Raw genomic sequence first — 24965 nt, forward strand, 5'->3', positions numbered from 1 at the left:
GAGTTATTGTAACTGACGGTAAAAAGTCAGCACAACGAAAATAAACTCCACCTAAACTTGGTTTATATCTGACCCAGACAGACTGCAGGTCATAACTTCTTACCTGAAGTTCAGTTCACCTGACACTCGGACCGGCGGCCGCCTTGGGTCTCTGCTCCTCCTGCCTCACCTTCCCTCATCCACCTGTTGCCTCTGTGGAAGCTCCGCCACAGCCACCACCAGAGTTATTTTTACACATCGACCAGCATCTGGCGCATCCACCACCTCTCATAAATAAGTCATCAGCCCACCGTGCAAACGTCCGATGGCTAGTCCAGCTATGTTAACTTGTTAATCTTTCGCTGAAAAAATGTTTCCTGCGGTGCCTCTTTCCTGCTTGGCTCTCCTACCTTTGCTAACATGATGCTCATAGTGCAGAAGCCGGTGCTGCATTCACTTACCCTCGGATATCTGAGCTTCACTGTGAAACCATAATCCTACATTTGATATTTCATTAAATTTTATTGTTTTAGCTTCGGGGTGGCGCCACCCCGCTGGACACGCCATTGCCTGCAGTGGCAGGACTATAGCTTCACAGCATAAGTTAGCATGACGATTGTAAGAAGTAAACCACCGCTGTAGCACAGAAAACCAGGATCGACCCTGAGGTTATCGGGATGAGTCAAAAGTCCTGTTTCCTAGGCCTCTAATACTATGAAGAAAGACTTTAAGCTTGTCTAAGTAACTTCAGGGTTGACCCTGGGTTTTATTTTACAATCATTGAAATTTTGTATGCATGTATAGAAACATTAATATTACTATATGATTCTTTAATGTCATTTCACTGTGCTTGCTGTCAGGGCGCCGATGTATTTTTAAACGGACCCCAGAGCAGAGAAGACGGAGCTGGTTAGCAAAACAAAAGTGAGCCTTTATTAGGGCTGAATGAAGACAAACAACAAGAACGAAAAGCAGAAAACGGAACTGCGTACAGGCTATGAACAACTATGAACTGGGAAAACGATGATGACTGCGGTGTGGAACAACAGCCGACCGAAACACACAGGCTGTGTCCCAGTTCAGGCTCTGCAGCCTTAAAGGCCGCATTTTAAGGCCGATTACGTCACCGCGACACAATGAAGGCTGTCCCAATTCGAAGGCTGCTCGAAATGCGGCCCTCAAATGCGTCCTTCATCTCCCTGAATTTTAAGGCTGTGGCGGTGTAGACTTCTTGGCCCAACATATCCCAGAATGCATAGCGCGGCGGTGGGTGTGGATAATTTTGCCGAAAAAAACGGCGGATGAGGGGCGGCCAAAGAGTAAATGAATATGATGTCACTTATTTATGTGCAAATGTTTAATAATGAAGAACATTAAACATTCCTGTTGGTCACATGTCAGCAAAGTCATGTGACATTAGTGACGTTTGTACTAACTTGGTTTTAAAGCCTTTACTTTAAAATATACGCCGTCCAATAGCTGAGCTTAATCTGACAGAGAATGATCAAAGCTCATGTAGAAACAAATGAACAAAATATGTTCTCCTTCATTTCTGTCAAACACAGCTGTATGACACGTTTCCAGCTGTTAGTATCATGGTTGCTAGGCAACCTGGGCAGCGCAACGGAGGCTAGACCTTCCCATTTCACAAGCCTCGCACTTCCGGCCTCAGCGGTCTTTGAGTACGCGGCCCTTGAGGATCGTTGAGGCTGCAGACCCTGAATTGGGATACAGCCACAGACTAAATGCACAGTAGAGGTAATCGGGGGACTGGAAACACATGAGGAAACAGCTGACACTAACAAACCTAACGACTCTGTCAAAATAAAACAGGAAACGCTGAGAAAACACAATAATCAAAGAATAAAACTAAAGTACACAAAACACTGAGTGGCAGACCCGGTGCTGTGACACAGGCAGGACTTTGTACCTACGCTGAGGCTACTACTGGCTAATCTTCCCTCCCTCACATAGTGACAGTTTTTCCAGCAATAATAATAATAATGGGTTGGATTTATATAGCGCTTTTCAAGGCACCCAAAGCGCTTTACAATGCCACTATTCATTCACTCTCACATTCACACACTGGTGGAGGCAGCTACAGTTGTAGCCACAGCTGCCCTGGGGCAGGCTGACAGAAGCGAGGCTGCCATATCGCGCCATCGGCCCCTCTGGCCAACACCAGTAGGCAAGCAATGACATCATCTAGTAAATGAATTCATGGCGTATGCCAAATTTGGCAAGTTCTGGTCATGAGTTATCTAAAAATAAATCTGTTCGTCACACAAAGAAGCAACTTGATCAACAGCTGATAAACTCATGTCATTGAACTTTGTCTCCCACTCGTATCTAAATATGCGTCTGAGGTCTGATCGGGTGAAGCTGGTTCTGCTGTAGGTCACCACTGTTGCACTGTGCTGTGAACACTGAGGAAGTTTACCCACACACACAGACCAGTTCCTCCTCTTTGACTCCCACCACCCTCGGGAACACAAACTGGGAGTAATCAGGACAACACAGAAAATGTTCCCACAAAGGAACACACATGTGCAAAGGAGGCTCTTAAAACATGGTTATCATCAAATCAGAGAAGCTGCACAGAAACGAAGGTCAGACACCAACGAGGGAGAATCAGAAGGACAAACAGGAAGTCAGGTTTGTCAGACAGTCTTCTCCCAGCACGACGTCCCAGTGTAGCTCAGACACACACAACAACACAGCGGTGCAGGGAGGACCTCTGCACAGGAGACCGATGCAGTGAAAGAATCCATGATGCAGCCTGAGCTCCTCCGTCTCCAGGTGGATCAATCCTGTGCTGATGGTGAGCCGCCACTTTTTGTTCGCCTCTTGGATCAGAGTTAAAATCCTCCTGCTGACAGATTACGGTGTGTCAAACACCTGAGACCGCGAGCTTAGCTCCTCCTTTAAACTTACCTCAGAAAACGCGGCCACATGGCGGGCAGGTCGCTGTCTTTTCTTTCTGGTGAACTTCAATGTTTATTTTTAATTCCTCTCTGAAGCACAGTCGGATTGGCTCATATTTCACATCAAACTTATACGTTTAGTTTTGGTATCATCACTTTATTTTTGAGGTGCTGGGATCGTCCATATCAGGGAGCAGGCGTGCTGCGTTTCAGACCGGACAGAAAATGGGAAATTCCAGTTTCCAGAATGGAGAAGAAGCAGCTCAGTGTGAAAGTGAAACAACAGATTTATTGATCATTTCATCCACCCAACTTTTCAAAAAGGTTATTGACACAACACACATACTCTTTAATAAAGTGAAATTATTACAGGAAAATGAAACATAAGTTAAAAAGAGCACGCTCTGAGATCTATGGTACAGTTTCAGCGTCGATTCGTCCATCCTCTGTATTTGTTTTATAAAAAACTTCATCTTGATTCGCTGAGCTGGATTTCAAATGTTCGTCTCGATCCTACAGGAAGCAAACGTTTACAGTCCGATCTCTGAAACCCGCTGCAGGTTTCTGATGGATCGCAGAAGGATGGTGCTCGTGACGCACTCGTCACTGCACGCCCGCGGGCGGCTCCACGTCCTCCATTGGTTGGCTGCCGAAGCCGCTGTCGACAGTGACGTCTGAAGAGAAGAATAAGAACGATGTGAGTGGGTCTGTTGGACGTAACAAAACGTAAGCAGCACTTCGATGTTAGATGTGAGACTAAAAACAGATTCCAGTCGTCGCTGTTCTGCACATGCTCAGTACCGTCCTGCTCTATCGCTGCAGCGTGTAAAACATCAGATCTGAGCAGAGCTAACGGACGCCTCCGTCAGTTACCTGTGTTGTGTTTGTCGTCTCGGAGCTCGGCGTTCCTCAGCAGTCGGACTCCTTCTGTCAGACCGAGAGACTGCAGAGCTTCAACCAGGCCTTCGACTGCACCTCCACCCAGCTGCAAACACACACAAACGTTTAATCTGACCTGCAGCCGTCACAAAGCACACCTCTGCAGCTTAACGTGGAAGACTGCCACGAGCTCCTGTGAGATACATGAGCACATGAGTCGCACTGCTGCAGTACCCACATACTCCACCAGGAGGAGCCCATGACATTCAGTTTGTTTCAGTTCTTATTCTACAGAAAATCACCAAAGTCCCCTCCAGGTGCTTTACGCGGTACGTTAGAGACTCGGCAGTAATAACAGACGCGTTGCTGCTCACAGGTATCACAGGTGTGTCTGACAACCTGATCGAGATAAACAGGAAACGTCCCTCACAGAGCCTTCCTCTAAATAATAAACTGACAGCGATCATGTGACTGTGTGCGCAGGAAGCAGCAGCACAGCTTACTGAAACATCTACGAGCACCAGCGATGCTTCCTGTTTGTGTCGCAGAGCCGGGGCGTGGCTGGCAGGTGAGCTGTTACCTGCAGCTGATTTCAGGGTAAAGACCCTAAAACGGTGGCGAGGACGAACTCCCTGTTAACAGGAAGAGACCTCTAATTGACTCGGACAGAGGGAGAGGCGGACACGTGGGGTGCCATCACGTGAGGCCGGCTGTCAGACGTGACCCGGCGCAGCCTCAGCGAGGCACGTGTGCGGTGGGCGTGGCTCTTACCTTGTAATGGCGCAGCAGCTGGCGGCAGGGCGTCGGACTGTCCTGGTACAGGTGAGTCAGCGTCATCATGCCCAACTTCTCCGCCAGTTTCTTCCAGGGGACGTCGCCGATGCTCAGCACGTCCACGAGCCGTGACAGCGTGTCCTCGTCGAGCCCCGCGCGCTCCACCTCTGTGGCGGCATCGCAGCTTCACGTTAGCTTGTTTTTAGTAACATCTGAAAGGCGATCAGCTAAAAAGAGAAAACCGACGAACCTTCAGTGCTGCTGGTCGTCGGTCTGATGTTCCCGCTGCCGCGGCGATCCGACTTCGGACTCTTAGATGGCGACAACACTTTCCTGACCTGAAGAGGTGATGTAGCCACACACAACAGCTTCTCTGTTAGCGTCCTCACAAACCGTAACGACCTTCAGAAAATGCCACCTGAGGGTGTACTCTGATTACTCTGAATCGATTACCCCGCTGTTTACGCAGTTGGTCGATCACATGTACATCTGTCGTCTCTACATCTGGAAAATATGCTTTTATTTTGAAAGTACAACTTACCTTTTGGCATTTAGCCAGGTCCAGGGGTGTGTGGCCTCCTGCAGGTCTCTTGCGGGGATTGGATGTCTTTGGGGCGACCTCTCGCTCTTTCTCTTCTTCTCTGATTGGTTCATCTTCATCGTCTGAGGAGGAGGAGCTGAAGAAGAGCGGCTCATCGTTCTCGATGGACTTATCAGCACCTGAGGAACAGCCCACCTTTAATCACCTGTTCGTTAAGTGTGGCTCCACCTCCCCATGTGTGCGTGTCTCACCTGCAGCGATGAGCATGGAGCAGAAGGTCGGCGAGCTGAGGCTTGCGGCCAGGTGGAGCGGCGTGTTTCCTCCAAACGTGCAGGCGTTAACGTCAGCTCGGAGCTGGAAACACACAAAGACATTAATGACATCAGATTCACACTGCAGGTTGATGTAAAGAAGCTCCGCCTCCTGCTGTGTCTCGTTACCTCGGTGATGAGCAGGCAGGCCACCTTGAACAGGTTTTCTCTGACGGCCAGGTGGAGGGCGGTGTTCCCGCTCTTCTGCTCAGGCTCGTTTATTTTGGCTCCGCCCTCCACCAGCAGACGCAGGCAGCGCTCGCCGTCCCTCCTCACAGCCAGGTGAAGTGGGTGGAGGCCTGACGGAGAGAAACGTTTCGGTTACTTTCAGCCTTTTATATTTCTGTCTGTGTGTGTGTGTGTGGGGGGGGGGGGCGTCCTCTCACCGTGGAAATCGGGCATGTTGACCAGGTGGGCGTGGCATTCTCCCAGGTGAGCCAGCAGGAAGCGAAGAATGTTGTGGTCCCCGGCTAGCGCCGCCAGGTGGAGGGGGGTGCGGCCATCTTTGTCCACCAGGCTGGGGTCAGCCCCCGCCTTCAGCAGCACCTCCACCACCTTCACCTGCCGTGTGATCACCGCCAGGTGCAGGGGAGTCTGCAGAGGAGGAGGAGTCAGCGGTCACGTGATAAGGATGTTTGCAGCTTCCTGCAGCGCCCTAACCTGCCCGACAGGTGTGTGCTCCGTGCTCCGATCAGAGCACAAACACTCCAAACAGGAAAAACTTCCCGGGACTTTACCTGCGCATCTGAAAACACCTGATCTGCCAGTTTCTGCTTACCTGTCCTCAGACTGCAGCTAAAAAGATGAGGCGAGTTCTAGTTTACCTAGTAACCTGTAAACTATGCAGGATGTTATTACCTGTTACAGCTGGGTTTACTCATTATCTACATCAGACAGGAGGGGGAGGAGCTTACCTGCTGGAGGTGGTTGGCTGTGTTGATGATGCCTTGCTGCTGGCTGCTGAGCAGAGTGTGGATCAGCTGCTGGATCACACCTGTCTGATGATGGATGATGGCCAGGTGTAAAGGTCTGGAAGGAGAAACAAACACGTGAAGCCACCAAACAAACCTCAGAGGAGAAACTTGCTCTGATTGGTTCTCAGAAACACTCACGTGTCTCCGTTTCCATCTTGGATGCCACACAGGTGTCTCTGGATGGCGAGGAGGACGCGAGCGTCTCCGGTGCTGCAGTACTGCAGCAGGGCGGTGGCGGTCTGCCGGGCGCTCTGAGAGACTCTGCTGTTGAGGGCGGCAGCTGGAAACGCAGCACAGGTGGAGGTTCAGGTGAGCGAGCGTACAGCGGCACGTCATCGGCGTACGACGAGAGGAGAACAGTTTTGTTTCTTACCGATCTGAAGGAGCTGCTGACGGAGCGGCGAGTCGCTCTGTCCTCCTGTCTGTCTGTCGGTCTGCTGCTGCTGCTGAGCAGCACCTGACTGAGGGGCGGAGCCTGACATCTGAGCCCCTCCCCCATTACCGAAGCCAGGGAAAGAGACATTAAAAAAGCCTCCCGTTCCTGCTCCTCCCCCCGCTCCATTCATCTCCTGGTGGAACTGAAATCCTGCAGAAAGAAGATTCAAAACTCAGGACGGTCGAGGAAAGCCTCGGCGCCGCGTCCGTTTGAGTCTGAGAGACGCCTTCCTCATGTTCATGCGAGGAAATCCCCCTTCTCATGCCAATCTTAGAAACATTTTCCTACCTCCTCCTCCTGATCCACCAAATCCCCCGGCTCCTCCTCCTCCTCCTCTTCCTCCTCTCCAGTGCTCATAGTGAGGCAGCGGCTTCTGCTTCTTCCTCAGCACCTCCTCTTTGTCTGCGAGGGAGAGAAGACAAGACGATGGTGACGGAAAACAAACTAGAAAGTGCGCTTTGTGTCTCTCGCTGCTGTGTAATGAACACCTGAGTGAGTAGGTGAGGACTGAAAGTCTGTGCATGGCAACAGTTTCCACTGTGGGAAACCCCGGAGCTGTGACCTTTAACCCCAAACATCTGCGAGCCTCTGTGGGGATTTACCGGCAGCGCCTGGTTAGAATGTGCTGTGTGCAGCGTGGCGGCTCACCTAGGACTTGCGGGATGTAGGTGAACTGTTTGGGGTCACTGCTGTCGCCCGCCTTCTTCCTCCTCAGCTGCAGGAAGACTGTGACGGGCCGCTCGATCTCTGTGCTGTGATAGGCCGGCGTTTTGAACACGATGGCGTACTGCAGAGAGGAGACCAGTTACTCAGTGTTAACTGTTTTCTTCTTCGTGGCCTCTATTAGACCAGCTTTGCATGAGTGAAGGCTCGAAATAATCCTTCTTTACATTACACAGCCCCTCAGATCACCCTTGGCCTAAAATAAGCTGTTGTAGCTCCTCCCCCTTTAAGACAACGCCAAAGAGCCTCCAACACCACGGAGAACTGCCCGTGTATGGTCTTCCTGTTCCACAGGGGGCGCTCTTGAGCTGGTAAAAGCGTCTTTAACAGACTGGAGAAAAAAAGTTTTGCTGGTTTCTGTGAGTATCAGGAACATCACAGCAGCACGAGCCGCTTTACAGCATCCTAAACCCTTAACCGACCAATCAGCATGCAGTAGCAGAACAGCAGTGCCTTATGGGAAACATCAGCTCCACTGCGAGGCAAACTAGGGGGCTGGTTCCATTTCAGTTCAGACATGTGATCCACGATGGATCTCTACTAAATAAACGCCTTATTCCTCTCTGAGCACGCTCACAAATGCAAGACTTTAAAGTGGGTGGGGCTTCTGTGGCTGGGAGCTACCTGCCCTTTGTGACATCATACAGAGCAGGAGTAGAAAAACCTGAGGTGAGTGCAGTGATGAGAGCATTTATAAAAACACTGACAGTCGTCTGTGTTCACTGTGCACAGCTGCAGTGCGTCACATGACTTCCTCTTTAATGACGTTACACATGCTGTGCTGTGCGTGGGGGCTTTCCTGCACACCGAAAAAAGCCACCGACACTTTATTAATATTATTTTCACAATTTTTAACGTCACACACCACAAACCCACAAACTGCAGGTTTATTGTGTTGAAGGCTGCCTCTGTTTGTCTCTCGGCGACTCAGACATTTCCTACGAAGCAGATCTGAGACGGGATTTCTGGCAGAGCTGCTCCTCACAGCTCCCTGCTGCAGCCAAACGCAGCCTCAAGCTGAAGCTGAGGCAGGTGAACTCGTCCAGCAGGCAGATGTGTCTGCAGCCCGTTTGGAGGAATTCCCCTCAGAGCGCGCACACACACACGCACACACACACATGCACACACACACGCACGCACACACACGCACACGCACACACACACACACGCACACACACACGCACACACACACGCACGCACACGCGCACACACACACACGCACGCGCACACACACGCACACACGCGCACACCGTGTTTGTGGGGACACCTAACTGGCACAGATCCTTCTCCTCCTGCTTCCCTAACCATACCCCAACTGTAACCCTGACACTAAAACCACATTTTGAGTCTCCAACTTGTGGGGGCGGGATATTGGTTCCCACACACACACTTACCTGTTTGTGGACGTCCGTAGGTGAGAAGTCCCCAAATGCCTCCCAGCATCCGTCCTCGTCCTCCTCGTAAAACCGGATCTCGATGTCATCTGAGGAGCACAGAGGCATGATGGGATATGGTAAATGGTAAATGGCCTGCATTTGTATAGCGCTTTTCTAGTCCCTAAGGACCCCAAAGCGCTTCACACTACATTCAGTCATCCACCCATTCACACACACATTCACACACTGGTGATGGCAGCTACATTGTAGCCACAGCCGCCCTGGGGCGCACTGACAGAGGCGAGGCTGCCGGACACTGGCGCCACCGGGCCCTCTGACCACCACCAGATATGTCTGCAGCCTGAGCGGCGGTGAAAACAAAGCGCTGAAGGTTTGTCGTTTACCTTTCTGGACTTTGTCGCAGAGCAAGAAGATCTCGTCTCCTCCGAGCACCGAGCCGCACGTCTTATCCATGCGGGAGATCTTCAGGTTGGAGGCGTTGGGAGACTCTGCAGGAGGAACAGATTTTTATCAGAGCTGAGCTTCTGTCAGCGTCTGCAGTGCGGTTCATTTTCAGCTTCTTCATCAGTTACATTGTTTACTTTAATAAACAAACTGGTTACTTCAGCACTAAACACGTCTGCAAATACAGCTCATCGTTACAAAGTTCACTGTGCTCAGATCAGCTGAGCAGGACGCTCAAACCTCTATCCAATCAGAGGCCTGAGGACGCTGCATGGTCAGCATTGATTTCGTCCACCTCTGCAGCACAGCGAGCTCTCGTCTAAGCAAATCTTTACTTAGGACTCACTGCTGTCGTAGATGGGGTTGGAGACGACGGGCTTCAGCGCTCGGGTGAAGGCGCCGGTGCTGTCCTGCAGGTAGGCGGTGAACTTTAACCTGACGATGTTCAGGTCCATCGTCTTCCCTAGCTCCTTGGCCTCCTTCACGATGGCCGACTCCTCGACATCTGCAAACACGCACGAGTTCGACACCTTTTATTCTGCTCGTCCCGCTGAGCTGATCGTTACGTTTACGGTCTGACGTTTGTTTGCGGACATGACAGCATGGACATGTTCTGATGCTTAAAGAAACAGGAAGTTCAAAAACTGAAAGGAGAATTCTGACTTTCTGTTTCTGAACGTCTGAAACCAAAACGATTACTTATCGTTTCTGAAAATGAACAGCAAACCATTTTAAACGGTGACAAAGCGAAACAAAGACTCAGGACTGAGGTGTTCAGGTGAGTCTACCTGTCAGGTGACAGTGCGGCCCTTTGAGCCGCTTCTTCTCTTCTCTCAGCCTCCGGGTCAGAACTTCAACCACACCCTTCTTGGTCACATGGAGGATCCCCAGGTTGCTGAACCTACAGGAAGTGACATCATCCATTATGCACAGAGTCTCTTTTCTACATATAGGTCGTGACTGCAGTGAAACACAGGCAGCGATGTGTTCAGTGTGTTTTTGTTTTTCTCTCTGGGTTTTTTCATTGCAGTAAAGATTCCCAACACTTTGCTGGATTTCATCTGAATCTCAGACAGAAAGCTGCGACTTCCTCTTTGGACTTTTCCCTCACAGCAGCACAAAGAGGCACAAACACACAAACCGTCTGCCTCTCTGTCTTTAAACTGTCTGACACTAAATCCAAACTTTAGAGCAACAAAGAGCACATCGAAAACAACATCCAACTGACAAAGAAAATGAAATAACAATAAAATAAATATTAAATAAAAAAGATTCAAAGTGACCAAAGACTGACTAGAAGCTGACTCTGAGGGGGTCCTTGTGTTTTTTAATAATAATAAGGCCAAGGGGAAGTAAATAAAAAGGGAGGGGGTAATAATGCCGTGACGTGATTGGATACTGACGAGGCGGTGAGGTCGTTGGGGCCAATGTCGATGGTGCAGGTGCCGTTTTCGACGCAGTGGCGTCCAACCAGACTGTGGGCGTGGACGCGAGGAGGGTCGGTGTGCGTCACTAGCTGGACCTCGACCCGGGCCAGACCCACGTAGTTATTGATCTGAGGAACAAAGACAGCATTACGGTCTGCACGCCACAGGCGGGCTTCAGGTTGGACTCCATGAACAGCTTTAATAAAAATGGTGGATGTTCTGGTTAAAGGTGTGTAAAGATGAAGGCTGGAGGTTCTGCAGTGGTGAACTTTGAGCCACGTGTTGCACAATTATTACACAAACATCAGAAAACGTATTGTGGGAGAACGTTTCAAAACCTGCTTTAGGACACGAACGATAAAGAGCCCAGCGTGGAGCCCTGTGGGACACCGGCTTTTACGTCATTACCCCACACGCGTGGCTCTCTGAGGATAAACATTTATCATGTTTATTATTGATAAGAGCTCCTCCGAGCGTCTCCACGCACAGGGAGATCAGGTGTAGTACCGAGCTGTGGAGGGATTTCCCCAGACGATTCCCCCGGCGCTCCCACATTTCCTGTCCTGAAAATACCCGATAAAAAAGTTCCAAAAAGTCTTTAACTATGAATGTAGAGAGACAGCACGAACAGGGACGCTCATCGGATTCACTGGATGCAAACTGTCACCGATCAGTGTGCGTTACGAACATTTGTTCCTCAAACTGTCGTGAAGATCGGTACAAATGTGGCGCTCGCCCCCACCTGGCTGGAAACTCCACGTCCACATTTCCCGATCAGCACTGATTGATTATTGGATCGTTCATCCAGAAACAAATGTCCGAGGGTTTGTTTTTTAAAACGACCTGACCGAGTTCAGTTTTAGGTCGACGTACAGAAACATTGACCGCCGGAGACGTGAACGTGGCAAAATGCCGAGGTTGTTATTGACGTGTGTTACCCACCCTCACTGTGGGGTACGTTCTCTTGTTCTTCTCGCTGGAGGCCCCCGGGAGCCCGCCGTGTGATGGACCCTCGCACTCATAACGGAAACGAAATCCCCTCTGTAAACACACACACGTTAAAGATAAGCACAGCAGTCAAGATAAGGGAACATCTGTATTTGTTTCCCTGAGCCGTCACGCTCACAGTTTCACTTTCTCTTCAAAGCAGCGCATGAATTCAACAACATTTAAAACAAGGCGACGGGTCTGAAACTGTTGTTCATTTCATTACAAACAGCTGCTGTGTGCATGACTCGTGATCTTAAACTTTATTAAAACTTTATTCTGAAGAAAAGCTAAAAATGCGACTGCATATCAGAGCCGGTGTGCAGGCTGTGGTGCTGTGAGCGTTTGCGTCACTACTTCAGCACTGGTTGCGTAAACTCGGCACTTCCTTTGTCTTCAGAGCAGAACTGAGCGATTTGCATAGAGACAGTCAGCAGACACGCAACCTTTAGCAGCAGAAACTCCCTGTTTGTGCTTGTCGGCTCGGTCCCGTGTTCTTATATGACTGTTGGGAAAACCCTGGATATAAGGAAGTGACTGTTGTATTAACGTGTGGATCAGCCCGCCGGGGAAGCACCGTTCTGAGTCTGAACGAAATCTCTTCTTCCTGTTTGAGCTTCAGCTCAGGTCGGAGCTTTGAGCTCATTCATCACCTCACGCTGTTCAAATCCTTTGTTTGTTTGCTTTGCCATGCAGGGCATCGTTCAGCTTCACGTTACACACAACAACAAACACAACAACAAACACATTTTTGTGTCGTGCTGCTGGTGTTACGTCATCACGCTGCATCCTACCACAGCTGTAGACTTTGTATTGTCAGAGCTTTTCTACTTCAAACTTTAAAACATCAGGATAAGACGTTAACGTTATGATGTAAACTCGTCTGTGGTAGGCTCAGGGGAATAAAACTGGACTGGGACAAAGTAGTGAACCTGACTCTGATCCCTGTGGGACTCCATCAGCAGCTACAGCACTTAATGGACCGTTCGTCGGTAATGCTGGCGTCTGTTAATCACTCCACCGGTGAATAAAATTCAAATGAGGACTAACAAAGGAACAATCACGTTTAAACCATTGTTGAAGATCTGAACCACCAAGAATCCAGGTTTATCAGGCCGTCTGTGTCTTATTGCTACGCTATATTGTTGACGACTGCTTCGATCTTTATCTTTGTCACCTCCATGTTTCCACTGCAGTCTTTATCCACCCACTGCTGCCTTGTCGTGTTTGTAACAGGAAGTAAGATGTGAGTCTCACCTGTTTGGGCTCTTCGATGATCTGAATGTACGGGCCGTGAGCTACAACACAAACACAGGTGAAGAAAAAACACTCGTCAGTCGCTGTGACTGATCATTTCTCAAAATCATCATCAACTTTCACTATTTCATCAGCGAGAAGCAAAATGTTACCAGACGTGAGTAAATTCTAGAAGGTTCTAGATGACCAGGTGTTATTCGCTGGAGTTTTGTGGAGTTTCTTGTAACATGTTACAGTACTGATGCCCACTAACCGACACACACACACACTTCTGGGTATGAAACCCAGACTGTACATGTTTCTAAAACTGAGGGAGGGTACTGGGGCGCCCCCAGGGCAGGATCAGAGAGCTGAGTCCATCCTGAGCTGTTTGAGGTTGTAGCAAAACTTAAAGATGGTGAAGGGCTCTGGACTTCACAAGGCTTGGTTTCAAATACACTCGTGTGTTCTCAGGAGCTCCTGACTCCAGCCTGACCGTGTTCTCAGTCAGACCCGTTAATGGTTCACCTTTGACCTTTTTAAACCAGATGTTGTGGTGCAGTGGGATGCTTCAGACAGGAGGTCAGTGTGTTAAAGGCAACAAACTGACTTAAATAACAGAAACACAAATGAGAGTCTGCAGATTGATGTTGTTTCCTACAATGGCACGCATCTTTTTTTCTGATTAAGGAGGCAAAAAATGAGCTGGGAGTTCAACCTGTTCCATAGTTTGATGTGACTGTGACATCGTCCTGAATGCTCACCTGTCTCAGGCATGAAGGGCTCTGTCTTTATGTCCACTGGAATATAGTCGTACGGCATGAACTGCTGCAGCTGAGGACGAACAAGCAGAAACATCTTTAACAGAGCGTCGATCGATCGTCTTTACAGCTCAGACCTTTCAGGACCATCAGACTGTGCTGTCGGTGTAAAAGCACATGTTACAGTTGTGACGTATAAAGGCAACGGGCCCAATGTCGATCCCTGTGGAACACCTCCATCACACAGGAAGCGGCTCGTTCGTTGTGCCTCACTCTGTGGCTTACGATTGGTCGCTGGCGGACATTCCAGACTCCAGTTGCCTAGGTAACCCTTGTAAAACAGTTTCAGGGGCTTCATAACGTTCCTGTGAATCATCGATTTATCGGCAAAACTGACACATCTCTGGTATCAAAATGATTGATCAGTTAAACGTGAATCATTAGCGCTGTAAACCCCCTCGCAGCCCCTCAGATTTCTGCTTTTTAACGAGTTTCAAACGAATCGGTTATTTCTTACCGTAACTGAAGCACTCTGTTCTTTAACTGCCTCCACTTGTTTTACACCTTTCTGCATGATTGCATTCAGCTGCACAGAATTCACTCATATAGAGAATGAAGAAGATTTTAAATGTTGTTTTTGGGATGCTTTACCAAATTTAAGCTTGTAAGTTGCACATTAATCCTGAGCCACGTCTACAGGAGCGACAACTGCGGCCGTCCTGATGAACGCACCGCGCTGAGCTCGTACTCCAGCAGCTAACCTGAAGCAGACACCCAGTGCAAACATCTGGAGCCTGTTTGGCTTGTGGTGGGCCTCCTCAGTTAATGAGAAGCAGGAACAACTTTATTCAAACGCGTTGTTTTTGCATCAAAGCGAAAACGAGCAGCAACCGACTGAAGCTCTGCGACGCTTCGTTGTGTCACCTGCACCTCTCGCCTGGTTAAATACAAAGCTGTGCTTCTTTGAATGAGAAGTGGCTTCCTCTTAAACTGGAAACGGTGTCATTGCTCCCGAGTCAACATCCAACACTGATCCGATCCTCGCGCACCGTATGAAAAGTTTTCTGAACTGGTTTTGTGTCGCTGCTTCCTGCTGAGGTCTCCACAGGTTTACAACAAAGAGCCCACCGCACGCTTTGATTTCAGGCTTTGATGTAAACGCGTCTCTTCTTTTAGACATCAAATAAAACTTCACAGATGTGCAGAAAACCTCTGAATCCACTCAGGATGATGTAATCAGAGGAGACCTGAAATCATTTCCACGTTCTCGTGTCAGAACGAACGGTTAGAGCGAGGCTCAGGCACGCTCGCTGATCAGCTGGATTAAAAACACACTTCCTGTAGTGGAGAGAATAAAGACAAATGTAGAGAAAGTACTTACGTCGTGCTCGTAGCCGCCGATGAACTGGGCTTCAGTCATCCTGCAGCACAAACAGAGACAGTCAGTGAGAAGCGTTGAGAAAGTCAGAGGCGTGTCGGAGGAACCATCGGCCGAGCCGAGTCGCTTTAATCCCCCTCAGGCTGAAGCTGAAAGTCCCGAGAGGCGAACAAAGACACAAGAGCACAGCAAAGCGATCCAAAGTTCAGCAGTTTCACTTTCACGCACTCAAACACTGCACGGCCTCTCTCCTTCCCTCCTTCTTCTCTGCTGTTTGTCTCTAATCTCCCCCCCTCTCTCTCTGCCCCCTCCCCTTCCCGTATCTCGCTCTGCTTTCAGTCACTTCCTGGAAGTGGCTGAGCTGAGGAAAACCCCCAGAATCCCAGGCCTGCTGAGAGAGGAGGCGGGGCTACAGCTGCTGATGTCACTCTGCTGCTGCCGGTGAGGCAGACGAGGAAGAAGAGCAACAACAAACAAAAAGAAAAACAGAGATAAACATTCGAGCTGAAAAATAAAGACAGAGTCGACATCCTGAGACAGTTAAAGTCTTTGAATAACACTCATGATGGTGTGAACAACTGCTACAGACACAGCTTCGAATGGAAGCAGCCGTGTGGAGCTTAAAGAGCAGTAAATAACTACAGCCGCACTCTCACAGCTTATTTCACCTCATCAGAGCGTAAACAGCTGATGAGGTCTGCAGCACAGTCACGAGAGAGCGGACGAGAAACCGGCCCGACAGCGTTCAGCCGTCAGACCCAAGCAGTTTAACACCGAGACAAAGCAGCTGGTTAAAGCTGAAGCCCAGCGTGAAGCTAGAACCAGCAGACAGGGACGAACCTGCAGGGGTTACAGCTGTGAACGGCGCTCTGTCACCGCCGGGTGTCCGGCTCCGCTCTGCTTCCTCTTTGCTCTCTTTTCTGTCTTTTTGCTGGTTTCTCGTTCAACTTCCTGTCCCTCGTCTAACGCCTCTGACTCAAAACTGATGCGAAGCTCACTGCTCTCCCAGCTTCAACCCGCTGTGACGGGACAGCCCCTCTCGGCGCATCGGCCAATCAGAGCGCTGTGCAGAGACAAACCCACAAAGGTAGAGTACGAGCGAGATGAGAGAAAACCCGAGGGGAAGTCTGCAGGAATCCACAGAGGTTATTTCTTTCATGTTTCCCTGAAACAGCTTCAGTCATTCGCTTGAATTAACCTGATGAAACATTTCTTCACCTGCAGCGTGAGAAGCACCGAACGCGATGCAGACACACAAGCAACAGCTGAGGATGCCCATGCGACACACTTCATGTTTGTGACCTCGAGCAGACGTCCCAGGCTGCTTCCAGCTCCTTCAGCTTGTTTCCCGAAGCATCCGGGCGCTCTACAGCCGAAGAGCTTCAGTCATTCACCACAGAAGAACAGCTGACAGCAGCTGCAGGAATCTTTAAGACCTGCAGTTTAACTGATGTGTGTTATCTGGCTTCACGGACAGAGAGCTGGGTGTCATCAGCATAGCAGTAGAAATGTTTGCTATGATGATCCAGCCTGAGGGAAGCATGTATGATGTGAACAGAGGTGGTCCGAGCACTGACAGCCGCGCGCTCAGTTTGTGAAACTTTATCTTCAGTTATCTCAGATATCTTCAGTTTGACTTTTGTGTAATACCGATTTGCACCAGCAGATGGTACAATGAGTCATCGTCACGCACATTATTAACATCTGTATTTAAAAAAACATGCCAGTGCAAATGTGATGTCACATTCTTCGTTTGTGTGTATTTAACCAAACTGTGGATCCTGATTCGTCTCACCAGTAAATAAAAACGCTGCAGGTTTGAATGGATCTGAAAGCTTCTTCCACCTGCTGATCAGAGCTTATTGATTACTGCACATTGTTCCTAGTTTTGTTTATTTGTGTCTTTTCTTTATTTTGTTTGATTCGTTCTTCTTGTGTCTTATTCACGGTTTGTGAGTCAGCTGTGAGCTGCACTGACCTTCATGAAACTTGTGCAGCTTGAATCTGGTTATGTTTGGTTTATGATGGTTATAAATAATCAGCCTGAGACGTTCGAGCTGCAGACTGAGTTTCTGCTATCGGCCTGACTGCCGCTCCTGATTCTGTCGCTGCATTTCTACCCCATATTGAAGCAACGAGCAAAGTGCTGCATAACAAGTAAAAATAAGAATAATCATTTAATAAAGAAAGACAAGAGAAATAAGATAAAAAGTAAAACAATGATAGAAAAACAGAAGCTGAACCCAGTCTGAAGCTGAGAATGATGATGAAGAGAAGGGTTTTCTTCAGTTTGAAGGCTGGTAATGAGGAAGACGATTCTGGAGTTTCACAACGCCCGGTCAGCAGTGCGAACCAATCAGCAGCTAGTAGGCGGACCTCAGTGAATGACACGTGACGTAGACGAACCCCGTAAAGCAGTTGGCGACAATATTTGAAATGTTTGTGTGCACGTCACCGGAAGCCAGTGCAACAATCAGAGGACGGGCCAATAATGGCCACGCCTCCGTGTCAGCAGCATTATGAACCCGCTGCAATCATTATATTAGACCTTTACTACCAGAAACAGACGGTTTAACTTCAGTTAAGTCTAAAGTACGCTGCTTTATCAACGTATTCGATACGTGAGCCAAATGAAAGAATCAAATATGACTCCAACATTACCTGATGTCAGGGCTCAAGATCTGAAGGAGGAGTTATGGAGAGTGCAACCAGCAGCTGATGAACGTCATGTAGGTTCAGAGGGTCATTAATGTGGCCCAAAAAAAAAATCATTGGACATCCTCTTCCCTCCCTGAAGGACCGGCACAGCACTCGCTGTCTCCAGAGGGCACGCAGCATCCTACGGGACTGCACACACCCAGGACGCCGGGTGTTTAAGCTGCTGCCGCTGCAGGAGGTTCAGGCTGCTGAGGTCCCAGACAAACAGACTCAAGGACAGCTGTTACAACAGGGCAACAGCCCTGATCAGTGCAAACAGCTGACCTGATTGGCTACCTCCCTGGACTTTTTTTTTTTGGGGGGGGGGGGGGGGGTAACAACAACAATAATAATAATAACAATAAAAATGTGCAATAAAACATGCACTCATCCCTTTTATTTAGTTAAGTTACTGTGTTGTCCTGTTTGTGTTGTGTGTCGTACTGACACGGGACAGTTTCCAATTTCGTTGTACTGTTGTTCTAGGTATGACTGTGCAATGACAACAAAGAGTTACCAGTCAGAGCGTCATCACCATAGAAATGATGCACAACATGTGGCAGCACATGCAGTGAAAAGACAAGTGGTCCCAGACCTGAACCCTGAGGTATGCCCCAGAGACAGTATCAGACAGTTCAGGAGATCCAGATCATGTGATCCACTGTATCAGAGCAGCATCACCACCGTCAACAACACATGCGATCATTAACAACAGACAAAAGAGCAGCTTCTGTGGAGCCAGGCTGAAAAACCTGCAGCTGCTGGAAAACCACGTCCTCCAATACGTTAGAAGGAAAAGACGAAGAGCAGGACGAGGGTGGAGATCTACAGGTGGAGCGTTTCATGCTTACGTAGACCGTCCCTCAGACTCACAAACATTTCTAAATGTTAAAACAGATGAGACAGTGATTTACAGGCAGGAGGATTCGACCTGTCAGTAACATTAGTTAGTAAGAAACGCTCAAAGTGATGGATCAGAACGTTAGAGCCAATAAGAAACTGAAATAATCTCAAATCAGATCCAGATTATTAACAGAACTTCTGTCATGAAAACAAACATCTTGTAACCGCCTCGAGTAGAGATTAAAACCTTAAAAGCTGAACTTTAACTTTTCCATTCAGATAAATCAGATTGTTTCCACCAGAGCAGAAATATTTATATCAAAATATACACATTTGAAAATTTACGATAACGATATAAATGACGATATAATTGACACTAGACAAAATATTTTACAACTCCTCAACTTTATTAGTGTAAAAAACCCCATCAACGTATTTTCACTTAAACAAGCAGCTGTTTTTTTATCTGCATTAAAGTTATATAAAAATGTAACAGTGCAAATTCCTCACTGACAGTTTAACCAAAAGGCATTTCCGGTGGAAACTGGCCGACATATCCTCAGCATAACCATGTATAATATCCACAACACTTAAAAAAAGGTTAAACACACACACAACACGGTAATATTATGTTGAAGCACAGTACGTATCACTCCGCGAGGCTCCGCCTACGATAGCCGTAATGCTCCGACAATCCATCAAGCGGTGCGGCTTCGTAGCTTAGCAAAGTCGTACTGAAACATCTGACAGATTTTCGAGCGCCGTGCACATAAAATCGTTTCGAGGTCAGTAAACACAACCAGAATTCATACATAAGGCACACGGGATTATAAGGGGCTCTGTCGACTGTCAGAAAAATCAAAGGATTGATTTTAAGTGCGCCGTATTTTCCAAACAAGACGGTAATAACGACGGCCCGCTAGCATGCGCTACCAAAAATAGTGCTTTGTTGTGTATCTGACGGACGAAAGCTAAACCAGTTCCACACCAGTGAAGCTGCAGAATTTTTACAAACCAGTTCAGGTTCATCCGTTTCACTCAACGATCCGCTTTCACCCTCCTCATTCTCAGTTGCCGCCATGTGCGTATGAAAACAAAGGAACTGCGCATGCGCGTTTTACCCATATTCTATCGCCATATTTCATTTTCTTATCGTTGCCCAACATCATACCGGTGTTACTGTGAACGGTATGAGATGGCCCAGCACTAGTTTCCACACTGATAAACACATTTATGTTCTTTTTACTGCAGTGATACGAGTGTCTGAATCCACTATTGTTCCGTGATGAGAAGTTCAATGGAGGCGTGTAAAATCAGGAAATATTTGCCATGAGTCAGAGAATATTCCCCACATATGAACTTCTAAATGTAACAGCAACAACGTCGTCTTTGCTGCCTGTTAGCAGAACAACCGCTAGAAGAACTTTAATAAACTTTAAATAAGCCAGGGTGTGTGTCGGCTTCACGGGGACACAAACGCTGCTCTTTTAGTTTCTCATGAAGGAAAAATGAACTAGAACGACTCGAATACACCTGTTATTATTCTCACTACAATATTATTATTTCCTGTTATTATTATTATTGCATACACTGAGCTGATACAGGAGTGATGAAGAAAACCGACAGCGTCTAACGTGTATTTTTACCTGACAGGCGCAGACAGGGCATCACATATAATCCACATCTGAGGATGAGATGGTTTGTCAGTTTTATTTTCTTATTCTGACCCGTATTAAACTGGCCCCTGTTGTAAACATCAGGCGCTTCCTGCAGCTTGGCTCTGATTATGAGGAAGAGCAGCAACAAACTGAACGAATAAACCAACATCAGTCTGCATCAGAGGTTCCCATCGCTTTCAGGTGAGAGCCATATAGAGTCAAACTTTCCGCTGCGCTGGGATGTTTTGTAGCAACCGCTGTTTCAGAAACAACCTCCATGCGCCTTAACGAGGTGTTAGTCATCAGATGCTGGTTGTCACGGAAACACAAAACAGACTGAGGTCTCAGCTGGTCAGATGATTTATTTAATCTAAAACAGGCTGCTGTCGGCTTGGGACCGAAGCATCAGTCCATCCTCCGTCTCAAACAGGCTCCTGTCTCTTTAAAAACATACTTTTCTCTGATTGGACAACTTGTGGAAGCCTGCAGAGGGGCACTACGTACCTACATGTGAGCTGTGCTGAATGATGATTTATGCAATCCACGACAGAAAGCATGACGCGCTTCAGAGCGGCGGTCTGTTGGCGGTTTTAAAAATGATTTTTTTCCTGCAAATCAAGTCAGGGGCGAGGGGGTGGAGCCTACAGCCGGAGGACGCAGACAGTACGCAGGTTTGGGTTCATTTCCTCAGGTGATCGAACACACCTGTCTGGAAACCCATGCAGACACGTGGAGGACAAACACACCCGAGTGCACCAAGCGTGACGCCGTCACATTTTCACGACCTTTAACCTTTTGATTCATGTTTGTGTTTGCTCTCATTCATCAGCTCACGGTCGGTGTTTCACTGTCAGAGGCTAAAAAACTCGTTTGGAGGACCAATCACATCACTGCTCTTTATGTGTGTGTTTGTGTGTGCTGTATAAAGTGCTGTGAGTGCAGTCGGTGTAACATTGAAGTCGTTCTGATTAAAAATGGTGAAAAGAACATGGACCCAAACGTCTTGGGTCACAGCAGATGGCCCCGCCCCTCCCTGAGCCTGGTTCTGCTGGAGGTTTCTTCCTGTTAAAAGGGAGTTTTTCCTTCCCACTGTCGCCAAAGTGCTGCTCATAGGAGGTCACATGATTGTTGGGGTTTTGTCTGTATGTATTATTGTAGGGTCGACCTTACAATATAAAGCACCTTGAGGCGACTGTTATAAATAAAGTTGAATTGAATTAATATTACTAATAACAACAACAACAATAATAATAATAGTGCCATGACGATTTAAAACAAAACCCTGGCGCTGCAGCGAGCAGGATAGGAAGTGAGATACACAGCCTGCTTTAACTTCAGTGCACAACATACAAACCAAAACAAAAATCACTTTTTGGAGCTTCAGGGCTTCCGTAGAAACCACAGAAACATTCCTGTGCGTCGCTGAGGTTTGAGCAACAGGATTCCAAAACATCTCATAACAAACAGGAAACGCATCACAGCACATTACAGGGTTAACAGCAGACGTACCGCAGGGCTCCTGCCATGGCTCAGCGCTGACAACGACGATGATGATGATGATGATGATGAGGAGGAGGAGGAGGCAGCTGACCTGTTCTTCCTCCTTCAGGGATTTTCCTGTGGATGGTAAGCGAAGGGTTAATGACACAGCTCGGTGCTGATGGAGTCACATCAGTGGGAATTTCCACCCTCCTCCTCCTCTGTGATGTGTGGGGACGATCAGGGAGCTCAGGCCCAACAGACAGTTAAAGGAGCAGTCCGCCTTCACCACAGCCTCAGTTTCACAGGGTTAGCTTAGCACAAACACTGAGAACCAATGGAAACTGTTAGCCTAAAACCCAACAGGAGGAGGAGCAGCTCTGGAAAGGTCACATTTACATCTGCTTTCATGTGTTTTTGGAAAAATGTTTTTCAAAAGTTTTTCAAGCTACTCAGAAAAATTCATCTTTCAAAGAAAATGATGAATTTTTTTCAATGATTTGCAAACCAAACGAGGCGTTTAGGCGCCGTCAGAACTTTCTGTTCTACAAACAGACGAGGAAGACTTGGCCTTGTTTAAACTCTCCTCAGCTTCTTTAATCCGCTTTGATATTTTCACGTCTGTAAGGTAGAAATTCTCCTTTCATTCATTTTTCCAGAGCGGACAGAAAAGTCTCATTTTAACGTAGCACCATCAGCACCATCAGCACCACATCTGTGCTCAGCGAGCGTCACGTGATTGTTGGCCGCTGTCTGTTGTATATTTGTGAGTCTGTGAGCACCTTGAGGCGGCTGCTGTTGTGTTTGGTGCTTTATAAATAAAACAGACAAGATGATTAAATATTGTGAACATCTGTGTCTAGAAAATTCTCTTTTGATCATATTTACAGTAATGAAGTCTGTGGATGTCAGCAGAGCGCCTTAAAGGAAAACTTCAGGGTCAGAGGTCAGTGTCATAACGATGAATGTTCCCTAACCCTGCAGATGTCTGACGTCAGCACGGCTGTTTCACGGGTTCGTTTTGGGGAAATGTGCGAGCAGAGCCACACGCGTTGGATCCAACGTAAACACCTGGATGGAGGTGATGCAGGTGCGGTGGAGCGCCTGGAGCCGCCTCGGGTCACACGGGGTAAAACGGCCGACGGCAGGGCTGGCGTGCAGCACGCTTCTTGTTAGAAAGGCCTTGTTTCCTCTGGAACTTCTTTCAGGTACATCTGAGCCGCAGGTGGGCCACACCAAGACCACCACACGCCACACTGGAAGTCCTCACTCCGCGGCCCCTCGGCAGGCTTCCGGAAACTGGCGAATCTGAGGGCTCGGTATGCGGTAAAGGATCATTTTGAACTGTGAAGCAGCTCAAGAACAAACCCCAGGAGCCGAGCACAGTGGCTATTTAACTGGATTCTTTGCGCCTGACAACAAACACGAGCCTGGATTATAGAAGCAGAACGAGCCAGTTTAAACATCACAGCGCAACCTCAACACCTCCAGCACCTCCACACTTCATCTGCATCAAACACAGCCAGCGCTGAAACGACCCAATAATCAATCATCAATAATCCTCAGTGATCGAGTAACAGCTGCTCACGTCACCCCGAATGTTTGTCACGCGAAAATGAGGCACATTAAAGTTCGGCTGTGGTGGAATCACCTGAGTTACAGGTGCGTGTCCAGCGCTCGGTTAATAATTTTATTTTATTGATCAGCAGTTTGACTTTAAATGAAGTTAAAGAAACGTTACCTGCGTGCATGCTCTCAAGGTTCACTTCAGTCTGGAAACTCCAAACTGGATTCAGCAACAAGACCAAGATCACAACCCCGAGGTCACGTCCTGCTCCCGATTTTCAAAATAAAGGTAAGAACCCTGCACCTCCGATGTGAAGTGAACAGGAGAGAAATCAGTGTGAAAAACATTCAAACGAGAAGAGAAAAAAACAACAAAAAAGGAGGACAATAAAACGATAACAGTCGCAAAAAATATTCAGGAAAATTAAAAAACAGCATTTCAAATGTTTTTTTTATTTATATATCAAAAATTCATATTATCTTAATTTTTATTTATTTCCTCTGAACTCATCGACTGTAATACATTCAGTTCAGAGATATCACTATTTCATTTGAATTTTTAGATTTTATGTTTATTTAAAATTCTCCAGATAATTTTATACAAATTATTAAAATAATTAATTTAAGGAGAAAAGCGAAAAGATACAAACATTTTTACCCAAACATAAAAATTAGAAATATAAACAAAAAAAGCTTTTAAGCTTTGTATAAAAAAAAAAAAAATTAAACTAAATTATATTTAACTATTTCACTATCCTTTCAAAATGTGCGGTAAAATGATGCTTTTGTTTTGATAATCAGGAAGTCATGTCCCACCCTCCGCAACAAACTTGACTTAGGTCAGCTCGGTTGTCATGGTGACCGCAGGCAGGCAGTCAGATTGGAAAGCCCCAGAGCTGAAGGGGAATTCCGGCACCACGTGGCAAACTCTACCTACTGATTGGTGGATGGTAAAGGGGAGCCACGCCCACCCAGGCAGAAAAACAAGAAGAAAAAAAACAAAAAGGAAACTTGTTTTTTAAAAAACGAATCAAGTTAAAAACTTTACAAACATAGTAAAAACAAATGAATGATCATAAAGAGAAAAATACAAAAACACGAAAAATATTACATATATTCTTTTACTGCTCCTATACAGCTGTGTGTGTGTGTGTGTGTGTGTGTGTACGTGATTGCACTCAGGTGTTATTACGTTCACAGCACTGTGGCATGAGCTGAGCCGGCCTGTGCAGGTCACAGTCGGGGAAGTACCCTCTTGTGTATCTATGAAATCACTGATTCGTCAGATGAGTCGTGAGCGTCATCGCTCATCAGCTCAGGCTGAGAACGGTGTGGAGGGAGGTGCACGCTGTTCCCCGCTCTCCACCTGGATCCACCAAACATGAATGCAGGTAAACGTCTCAGGTGTTTCTGCACCTGCAGCGAGTGCTGACGTCATGCTCAGCCGATGAACCAATCAGATTCTGTCTTCAGCTCGTTCATCATACCCGTGTCCATCCTTCAGATACAGTTTTTGCTGTACTTCAACAGGTAAACTTTATTTAGACAACA

At 47.6% G+C, this 24965-nt stretch overlaps 1 protein-coding gene and 1 long non-coding RNA gene across 3 annotated transcripts; one reads left to right on the forward strand and one right to left on the reverse strand.

Annotated features, from left to right (window-relative positions):
• Window positions 1-3172: 3172 nt before the first annotated feature.
• On the reverse strand, window positions 3173-23693 carry nfkb2 (nuclear factor of kappa light polypeptide gene enhancer in B-cells 2 (p49/p100)). 2 transcript variants are annotated; one of them, XM_040033919.1, is made up of 24 exons: window positions 23590-23693; window positions 21879-21986; window positions 15175-15214; window positions 13797-13866; window positions 13054-13094; window positions 11752-11850; window positions 10786-10937; window positions 10171-10283; window positions 9729-9887; window positions 9322-9426; window positions 8936-9024; window positions 7467-7605; window positions 7107-7220; window positions 6756-6968; window positions 6521-6662; window positions 6323-6437; window positions 5795-6002; window positions 5538-5707; window positions 5349-5451; window positions 5098-5276; window positions 4807-4894; window positions 4554-4723; window positions 3777-3888; window positions 3173-3577 (listed from the first exon to the last, which is right to left on the reverse strand). In XM_040033919.1, exons 2-24 carry the CDS (start codon window positions 21893-21895, stop codon window positions 3507-3509), a joined length of 2709 nt encoding a protein of 902 aa, XP_039889853.1. In that variant the 5' UTR covers window positions 21896-21986; window positions 23590-23693; the 3' UTR covers window positions 3173-3506. The 2 variants fall into 2 exon arrangements, with proteins under 2 accessions (XP_039889853.1, XP_039889854.1); XM_040033920.1 differs by lacking the exons at window positions 21879-21986; window positions 23590-23693 and adding an exon at window positions 16012-16215 and having other exon boundaries at window positions 3507-3577.
• LOC120734864 lies at window positions 16150-17325 on the forward strand. Its single transcript, XR_005696126.1, has 2 exons — window positions 16150-16258; window positions 16396-17325. It is a non-coding gene; the product is annotated as an uncharacterized LOC120734864 (long non-coding RNA).
• Window positions 23694-24965: the final 1272 nt, after the last annotated feature.

This window comes from Simochromis diagramma, unplaced genomic scaffold (assembly GCF_900408965.1).
Source record: "Simochromis diagramma unplaced genomic scaffold, fSimDia1.1 OVJJ01000176.1, whole genome shotgun sequence".
Lineage (NCBI taxonomy): Eukaryota > Metazoa > Chordata > Actinopteri > Cichliformes > Cichlidae > Simochromis > Simochromis diagramma.

Bases quoted from the DNA above. Each gene is read 5' to 3' on its own strand.
- nfkb2 (XM_040033919.1), bottom strand. The intron at 6,003-6,322 runs GTAAGCTCCTCC...CCTCCTCTGCAG, and splicing joins CAGCCAACCACCTCCAGCAG to ACTCCCCTGCACCTGGCGGT. The intron at 5,708-5,794 runs GTGAGAGGACGC...TCTCTCCGTCAG, and splicing joins CAACATGCCCGATTTCCACG to GCCTCCACCCACTTCACCTG.